This window comes from Cicer arietinum, chromosome 4 (assembly GCF_000331145.2).
Source record: "Cicer arietinum cultivar CDC Frontier isolate Library 1 chromosome 4, Cicar.CDCFrontier_v2.0, whole genome shotgun sequence".
NCBI classification, from domain to species: domain Eukaryota; kingdom Viridiplantae; phylum Streptophyta; class Magnoliopsida; order Fabales; family Fabaceae; genus Cicer; species Cicer arietinum.
The window spans coordinates 10,523,615-10,534,209 of NC_021163.2; the positions used below are offsets into that span (position 1 = coordinate 10,523,615).

Below are 10,595 nucleotides of genomic sequence, written 5' to 3' on the forward strand. Positions count from 1 at the left end.
GACCAGTGATACAACAAAAAATTAGTACACATTCTTATCGCCCATGGAATCGTAAGTGTTGTTGTAGGATGAATCATAAGTGTTGTTTTAATAAATTGATATATAATTCAGTTATATATATACTTAGTCTTTTTCATCAATAGTATTTCAAATTATTCAAACTGGAAGAATTTTATAACTCCAATTGAGCAAGCTAGCTACTTACCATGCATGGATCATGACTTTACTTAAGCAAGATTATTATACAAATGAAAAATTAAAATCAAACAAATCAGAGAGTGTCTTTTCATACAATTCAAAAACAAAAGGAATAAAAAGAAAAAGTCATAAGGGGTAGGTACCTCCGCAACCATAACTAAAAGCCAAATTAGAAGTACACATTTTTTTCCTATATAAAGAGCACATTATAGATATGAAAATAATCAAGCTAGAAAGCAAACAGAACGAAAGAAGAAAAAAAAATTATTAGTACTAAAATTAAGAATAAAAAAATGGGAGATTCCTACTTAACTAAGGAGGAAAACCAAATTAGTGTTTCCTTTGAACAAACTGAGGATAGTGCTTGTCTTTCAGCAATGGTACTTACCACTAATCTTGTTTATCCAGCAGTATTAAATGCTGCTATTGATCTCAATTTATTTGATATCATTGCTAAGGCAACACCACCAGGTGCTTTCATGTCACCATCTGAAATTGCTTCTAACTTGCCAACATCAACTCAACATTCGGACTTGTCTAATAGGCTTGACCGAATGTTGCGTTTACTCGTTAGTTATTCTGTTCTTACTTCTTCTACTCGAACCGCCGAGGACGGTGGCTCCGAGAGAGTTTATGGACTCTCAATGGTTGGAAAATACCTTGTCCCTGATGAAAGTAGAGGCTACTTGGCTTCTTTCACTACATTTTTGTGTTATCCTGCTTTGTTACAGGTTTGGTAAGTCATTTTAATTTTAATTCTTATACAAATTCTATAGTATATAACATATTACATAGGTAAGAATAAGAATAAAGATGTTTGGATAAACATTTAATTAAATAAATGCATACTTATCATTTAAATATATAAATTTGGACCACACAATTATATATGGATAATCAAAATTAAAAGAAAAAATCACGTGACTTTTTTAAGTAATCACGTGTCTCATAAATAACTTTTAATCATCATCATTCATGTATATTTGTATAGTCAAAATTTAACTCTCACATTTTAAAAGTCTTTTTATTTGATAAATATATATATATATATATATATACTATGGTGAAAAAACTTATAAAAGTAAGTTGTCAAACATTTTTTAACATTAAAGGTGGTTGAAGTTCAAATCTCATAAAACAGATGTAAAACGAGTCATTGATGTCAGTATTATTACTAATAACTACATTTTATATATCACTTCGGTGTAGTAAAAAAATAACAAAAATAAATATATTAAAGTCAAATACATCAATTTTTATTGATAAAATTTTCTTTCATAAATAAGATCGAGGTATATCATTTTTAAACCTCATTATTCAAACAAACTACAATTTTTTAACCTCCAGGGTAAATGACTTATGGCCAAGTGAGAAGAGAAATACTCACTTGATCTCTTATTATTAGCATGTATTTCAAAAAAAAATCTATAAATTTACTCTTATTAATACTACTAATTCATCTTTTATATAATATGAAAAGTTAACATAAAATACATATTAATTTACAGTGAGTAAAAATAATCCCTATTATTTATATTATCTATTTTTTTTAATATATGTGAAAAACTCAACGAGAGCTTATAAAAAAACAAGCAGATGAGTATTGACTACTAAATTAAAATTAAAATACAAAATCATGTGACGATTTTAAGCTTTTAAGTTATTAACTTAATTAGCAAATTACTTAGTTAAAAAAATTGTGTAAAAGTTTTAGTTTGTATTTCCAGGATGAACTTCAAGGAAGCAGTGGTGGATGAAGACATTGATTTATTCAAGAAACTTCATGGAGTGACAAAATATGAATACATGGGAAAGGATAAAAAAATGAACCAAATATTTAACAAGTCAATGGTTGATGTGTGTGCAACAGAGATGAAAAGAATGCTTGAAATATACACTGGATTTGAGGGAATATTAACATTGGTTGATGTTGGAGGTGGAAGTGGACGAAATCTCAAAATGATAATATCCAAATACCCATTAATTAAGGGAATTAATTTTGATCTGCCTCAAGTCATTGAAAATGCACCTCCACTTTCAGGTATAACATCATGTATAATAATGTTAAAAGAAATTAAAGCTTTTTTATACAAATTTTGTTGTTGTTGTTGTTGAATATTATAATTAATAAAACTATACCAAATTTTTATTAAGGGATTGATCATGTTGGAGGAGATATGTTTGCAAGTGTTCCACAGGGTGATGCCATGATACTAAAGGTAAGTCTATATATGTACATAATAAATGGCTACATATCTAATGTTGACCCAATAGATTTATGGTTTTTTTTTTTATTTATAAAAGAAACATTTTTAAATAATTAATTTTAGCTGTTTTCATCTGTTTGTTATGATATTAGAAAAAATGAGAATTTAAGAAAGAAAAAAATTTAATATTGTTTCAAAGAAGAAAAAAAATCTAATTTTTTTTAATAATTTGTAACAAATGGACCCTTTATCATACCTTATAGATTGATTAAAGTGGTAACTACAAATTTTTGTGACTATTATTTCATAATTGTAGGCTGTATGCCATAATTGGTCAGATGAAAAATGCATAGAATTTTTAAGCAATTGTCGCAAAGCTCTGCCACCAAATGGGAAGGTGATTATTGTTGAGTTCATATTGCCAGAAGAACCAGAAGCAAGTGAAGAATCTAAACTTGTTTCAACTCTTGACAATCTCATGTTTATCACAGTTGGTGGAAGGGAAAGAACTGAGAAACAATGGGATAAATTGTGCAAACTCTCTGGATTTTCTATATTTCAAGTTGCTTGCCGTGCTTTTAACTGTTTAGGGGTCATGGAATTTTATAAATAAAGTTTTATTATAATAATAACTTTTTTTAAAATGAATGTAAAAGAAAAAGAGTAAAGGACAAATAAAGACCTTTTTTGTGAGGTCAAGTGTGTTACAACTTTCTTGTTAAACCGTTTGCTTTGATGTGATGTAATGTTTATGCAATTTAAGATAATTTGGTTTGTTTTATTTTCTGTAACAGTGTATGTTTTGGTTGTCATTTCCATACAATAATTCATTTCTTTTATCATTTTAATATATACGTTTCTCTATCTCCCCTCTTTATATAACAAAATACAAAAGTACTCTAACTCATGTACAAACAATTTATACTTTAGATTACATGATTATGCCACCAATTATGAAATTTTAAAACTAAGTATTTCCTAACACTATTGAAAAACCTTCTCCACAAAAGTATTTTAATATGAGAAAAAAAATACTAAGTACAGAAAGTGTACTAAATCATTCAAATAAATAATAATAATCATAAGTAAGATTGTTTCAATTGGGATTATTATTAATTTTATCGGCGCAGCAAAGTTATAAATACTTAACTGATTAAATAGTTAAATAATTAGTTGTTTGAGTAAAAATGAATTAAAATTAATAAAATAAAAATCATGAGAAAGAATGATTAAGATTTCAAGTCTTCCTATTTTTACTATGTAATTATATATCACTATGTTAACAATCAAATTATTATAGTTATATCAAACTATCATATTAGATTAAGACTAATCTATTGTATTAAAATCTCTTTTTGATAATAATGAACCATAATTATTTAAGTGATCTAATTTGTTATTCAAAGTATGAAAGTTCGTCAATTTATCATCCACATGATCAATTATAGATTTGATTGTTACTATCTATTTTTCAATAATAAAATAAGTCATAAAGTCAACCAACGAATAACGTTAATGATAAGAATTAATGAATAAGTATAACAACTTCAATTGCATAAATAGTAATAAAGATTTACTATTACAAAGATTCAAAGAGAATCATCTACATCCTAAATTAAAGGAGAATTAGTTCATGAATATAGTAACAATGAAGAAGATGAAATTACATATAAGAAAATTAGAATAAATCTTCACTTCTTATTTTCAAGAATGTGATCTTCAAGTTCTTCTAAAACGTGCACAATATGATTTCTCATGCAGGCCACTCCAATGTCTCTAACCATTTTTTTTAATAAATATAATCTATAAAATAATTGCAAAAAATATTAATTACAAAAATACGCTATATCTTTTAAATTAAACTTCAATTGTTAATATTGTGAGTTTCGCCTAAAGATATAAAAATCAAACTAAGGCTCTAATAAACTCAACAACAAAATTTGAAATCAATTAAATTGATAATTTTTTTTGATGTGTTCGAGTTCAATCTGAATTGAACTAAATAAATTTAATCTTTGTTGATTTAAATATGATTTCACTTCATTTAAAATTAACCATTGATATTTAAATAAAATTATTAGACTATAATAATAGTATTATCTTAAATATGTGTTGTATTTAAAGGTTTTTTAATCATTTATTATGTTTTTTATTGTAATTTAAAAAATGTTTACGTAATGGTTTTAATAATATAAAAAATATAATTTTTAAAAAAGAAAATTTATATTTTTAAAATAAGTACCTTATTTTTTATTAATGTTATTCATCGGTATGAGTCTAATTTTGTGGAAAAAAAATTATAAAAACTCAATCAAACTAACTATTTTTTTGTTTAAATTTATTCTTCTCTAAACATATCATAACTATATCTCTCATAAACATATGCAACTTTTCAGTCAAATTCTTCATTTTTTGGAGTTGGAGTTGTGTTTGAAAAAAAAAATTGTAAATTTACATTATAAATTTACAACATCAAATTCTAATATATAATAAAGTATTATATTTAATTTATCAATTAAAAAATTATAACACCTCCAAAATATTTACTGAAGCTCTGGGACTATTCTTACGCCCTGTGAGTCAAAATCCTTCAAAAATATAGTTTTAGTTTAAACAGGATATAAAACATGTATCAAATTGCTAACAAGTCCGGGTGTAATTGTAATTATACGTTGATTTAGGACTTAGTACGCTGATTTGACATGAAATGCAACAACTTTTAGAATAAAAAGAATGTTTACTTAAAAAGGCAACAACTCAAACTATGGACGGGCCATTAGTTTTTTTTTAATTACATTTCTTAACAAATGGAATGTCAAACAATTGTCCATTGTACACCTTATACAATCAAACTTTGAACCCTTGTGTGAAGAAAAATAACAAAAAATTAAAAAATATACTCAAGACGGGGTTGTATATGGATTTCACCAACCCAATCATCTCGGTTAATCTAACTCGGATCGATTTAAAATAATATTTGGGTCAAATAAATAAGTATAAATTTATATTTTAATTTCACAAAATAATAAACTGTTAAAAAAATGAATACTGAATAAAACCATCCCAATCCATTTTATCCAAATAGCTCAATTGTAAAGATTATTTACCTACTATTAACAATTACAGTAATTACAACTATAATTAACTATAATAAGTTGCAATAGTTAGTTAGTTATAATTATAGTTAGTTAGAGAAACTAATTAAAAAGTTAGTATTCACTGCCAATATAAATAGGAGTATCATTGTATCAAATATGTTTTATATTAGGTTTTCCTAATTGAGCTCTCAATATATGAATCCTCATTTTTTTCTCAATTCTTATATTTTTTATAGTTATTTTAAGATATTACACTTTAGTTATTTTGATATTTTTAAGATTTTTTGTAATTTTATGAATCTTACAACTTTAGTTATATTGATGTATACAATAATAGTATTTTTTATCAATTTTATGAATTTGATATTTTCATTAATTGTATATTTATATATTTTAGTTGCTAACAAAATAGTGAAAATAAATTATATTATATTTTTGAAAAAAAATTAAGGTTATATCATTTTTTAGAAAGAACACGATAGTTTATCATTGTCAATTAAATTTTAAAAAATGAATGTGGGTAATTTAATATCCAACCCAATCCAACTAAAAAGTAAACCATTTAACTCAACTCAACACAGTATTATAATAGATTGTTTTTTTTACCAGACTACTCAACTGAATATTCCCTATACAATTTAGGTTTGGTCAAACACATCCCAAACCAAGTCACATACATCCCTAAGTTAACTTGTTAATTACCGATATAGAAAATGACTTTTGCGCATTACTATTAACACTTATTGTTCCTTGTACTACCTATTTGATAAAATTAATATATATTAAAAACATGTAATTTAATCTTTATATAGAGTAAGATCAAAGTGTTACCAACAAATTATGGAGTAAGATGAGCGACGACGTACAATAACTTTTAGTTAAGAATTACTCATTCGAAAAAATTTAAATTTAAATTTTAATCGAAATAATATTTTATTCGTCTTTACTTATTTATTAGTTTAACTCTACATTATATGTTATTTTTCATTTAAAAATTGGAGAGTAAAATAAAAACAATATCAGAAGCTTAATGTGTTCATCTTTTCAAAGTGTCTATACATAGTGCACGTTAATTTTAGTATATACTAAGATCAACAACGTCTACGTCTGTCGATAGTTTTGTGTGATAAAGATATTTGAATTACTTTTTTTTACTCAAAGGTATGTGAATTATTAATGATGTAATAGTTCAACTCCTCCGTTCACATCACAACGCTACACGAATTTTCTGATAATGGGAGACTGCTGCAATATAAAAAATTAAAAATTAAAAAATAAAAAAACTATCAAAGCATGCTTTTGACTTTACTAACCACATGTAATATGTTTTTTGTTTTTTTTTTTGTTATAGGCTACTAACCACGAATCACGAATGTTGGTTGTTAATTAGTTGTATGGTTAGTTTCAATTTTAAAGCTGGAAATTTAATTTTGGTATGTTTAGACGTTATCAAGTATAATTTATTGTCTCCATAATGAATTTGACTATTTTAAAGTGATAAGTTACTAAAGTGAAAAAATCAATAATTGATTATATAACATTTCGTTATTGGTTACGCATATGTAAGTAATATTAATTATTGATTTGATCACTAATTGTTGACATTATTCACAAAATACTCTAAAGTAAATTGCTTCTTAAAAGTCAAATTCTTCCGAAGTTAATTATTACTTGAAGGTAAAGTTTGTAATTTTTTAATCCAAATATAATTTTTACTTTTAAATTTATCGTTAAACTCATTTTTATTTAAAGATATATAAATATAAATTATTTTACATTCACTCACTTTTAACAAAAACCAATTCACTAAAAAAACAATTTTAACTAACATATAAGAAACTAATTTCGATTCACTCATTTATCTCTTCTTCCATATGTCAATAAAGTTTTATTCAAATAGTAAAAATTTAATCATTCAAAACAAAAGATATATTATATTATGATCAAAATTTTCATCCATATACGTCTAATCTTTAACTTATTTTTAGGAAAGAGTAGTATCGACCTAATTAAATTATAAGGTATGCAATTCATCGTTGACATGGATTGACAAAAAAACTTTGACATGGCATAGCTTGTCAAAAACAAAAAATAACGTGACGAATAACCGGACATTACGTGACAGTAGTGAACATTTGTTTTTATCTTATTGACTTTTTGCGTGGCAAAAATTATTATCATTATGTAAACATCGTCTTTAATCTATTGAAACTCGTGAGCATGCAAACTGCTGCATCTGCATATAATGTATTAATTCATCTTAGTTTGGTCTTTACAAAATAAAAAGTCGTATTAGTTTGGATGCAGGCATACAGTGGATTAATTGATCTTAGTTCAATAAATTAATATATGGTTCACAATTATCAAAAATTATTTATGGAATTGAGTCCTTGATTATCATATGTTTATTTTTTATATAAAATCTCAAATAAAATTTGATTGATTTATGTAGTTTTTCGTGGGTAATGTTTAAAAATCGTTACTCACTCTGCTTATTAGTGAAATATTTTTGTATTTTATAACACAGTTTCTTCGTAACAATTTTTATTGATACGGCTAGAAAATGGAATATAATATTTTTCATATGATTGAAGTGTCATTAGGGGTGTTCAACTATTTTTGTAATAAAAATTAAACTGAATTGAATTAAATTAATGATTTGATTTAATTTTTAAAAATCACTTTTGAATTAAGATCAATTCATCATGAATGAGTTTAAAATAAATATAAATCAGTTTAATATTTTGAACAAGTTTTTAGTTAGAATCAGTTTCAAACTAGTTCTTCGAACAAAGAAATTTGAAATTCTTTTGACAAAAAACTTTTGATTTTTTAGAAAAAAGTTTTGGATTTTTTCCAAGAAAAATTGATGTCAAAATTTCTCTATAATTTTTTTTTTAAAATTTTTTGACAAATTTTTCTATTTTTTTTTTTTTGAGAAAAATAGATGTAAAAAATTTTCCAATAAAAAGAATTTTTTATTTTTTTCTCAAATATTTTCCAATAAAAAAATAATTTAGTTTTCTTTTGATTTTTTTTGAAAAAAAAAACTTTCGATATTTTTTATATTTTTTCGAGAAAAATAAATCCCAAATATTTTCTAAAAAAAAACAATAATAAAGATTAAAAAAAATTAAAATGTAATTTTGATTAACTAATTTGTTTTAAATGTGGTTCAATTCATGAACCATGTAATTAATTTGATTATTTTTCATCTAATACAATTCAATTTATTAATATGGTTGAATTAATCATTTTGTACATCTCTAATCAACATAGTACATTTGTGGAAACAAACTTACTTGAATTTAATTATTTTTTAGGGTGGTTTAATCTAATTATAAAAAATAAAATTGATTATATTTAAAAATATTTCAGACAATATAATTTGTTTAAAAACACCATAAGTTGATTTCAAAATGTTTCGAGTCTAAATCACATGAAAGTTATAATTAGATTAAGAATGAAAAACTAAGTAGTTAAAAATGTGAGTCTTAAACATATTATATGAATTTCTTCTGTCTTAACAAAATTAAATATTAAATTTCAAAAGATTTGTAGTTGAAAATAAATCAGAAATAACAGGTAATGCCTCCAATTAGGACTATTTAATTTCTTGAGCCTTTTGTTTATTTGAATATTTGATTAGTATGCAATTAGATTAGAAAAAAATCAACTACTCTTTATAAAAAAAATTATTCTCAAAGCATCTACGAATAAAATAAAAATAAATTACATAAATGAAGATAAAACAATTTCTATAAGATTAAATTAAAAGGATCTATTTTTGACAAAAAAAGTATCAACGAAATTATTTTATTTTCTAATAATACGTCACAAGCTTCATCTCCTACTCAGTCCAAATAACAAATAAGATTATCTCCTAATCGGTCCAAATAACAAATAAGATTAAGACTTTTTATTGAAGCCCATATAACATCACTATAATTATGCCTAAAGGTTATTAGTATATTTAATAAAAAAGGGTAATTATATAGGTCACGCATACCTTGAAAATCATGCATGAATATGTCGAATTCCAAAAACATCAACTATGCTTTGTTTTCTCACGTAGGGAGTACACATCAAATAAAAGAATGCGATTATCTGTAACTTTTTTTTTTAATTTATTTTTTATTTTAATAAATAAATAATTATTAATTTAATAAATAAAAAATATATCAAAGGTAATAAAGTTGAGTAGATGTCTCAAAACAAATAACATACTATATTATTTTAACAACTCTATTTTATTTTGTATATAAATTAACAGTAAAATTATATTTTATTAACAATTTTCTTCTATTTTTTATTCAAATCTAATAAATAATAATAATAATAAGAGTGAATTATATTAATAAAATCAAATAAAAAAATACATTAAATAGAAACAAAATACGTTAAATTGAAGAAAGAAAAAACATCAGAATTTGAGTAGATGTGCAACATCTGAGAAAAAAATAAGAAAAAGTTGTTAATAAAATAAAATTAAGTTGTTAATTTATAATAGAAGAAATTGTTAAAATAATGTAGCACGTTATTTATTTTGGCACTTAACCATATTAAATGTATTTTTTTTCCTGGGATGCAACCTCCATAAAAAGTTATCCTGATCGCATGGTAGAAATGCGATCTCTAAACAATAAAACTTTTTAATATATAAATTTAAATATAAAGTATAATAAAAGGTTTTAAATAAAAAGGGATATAGATGCAAAATAGCCTCACATTTATAGAAGTGTTCTATTATTGATTAACTTTCACGATTTAGTGATACTTCAATGTTATTAAGAAAACTCTTAGTTGTATTTATTATGTTATATAGTTGAATTATTTTTTTATTTGGACGACTCATAATTTTTAATTTTATTTTTTTATGTAAAAGTTTTTCTCTTTTATTGCTATTATTATTAGTGTTTAATCGTTATTTTTGAGTTGACAATTTTGTAGAAAAAAAAAAGAATTAATTTAACAAACTTCAAATATTTTATTGCACGCTTTGGTCTCAATATGTATGAAATCCTAACAAACATGATTGATCAAAACCACCGGAAAAAGTAGTTAGTATATGTTTGAGGGTTCTCAATTACAA

At 24.0% G+C, this 10,595-nt stretch overlaps 1 protein-coding gene across 1 annotated transcript; it reads left to right on the forward strand.

Moving 5' to 3' along the window:
- The first annotated feature begins 411 nt into the window (after window positions 1-411).
- Window positions 412-3,191, forward strand: LOC101489515 (isoliquiritigenin 2'-O-methyltransferase). The gene is made up of 4 exons (XM_004496304.4): window positions 412-934; window positions 1,926-2,239; window positions 2,353-2,417; window positions 2,722-3,191. The coding sequence occupies exons 1-4, from the start codon at window positions 492-494 to the stop codon at window positions 3,016-3,018; spliced, it is 1,119 nt and encodes a 372-aa protein (XP_004496361.1). The 5' UTR covers window positions 412-491; the 3' UTR covers window positions 3,019-3,191.
- Window positions 3,192-10,595: the final 7,404 nt, after the last annotated feature.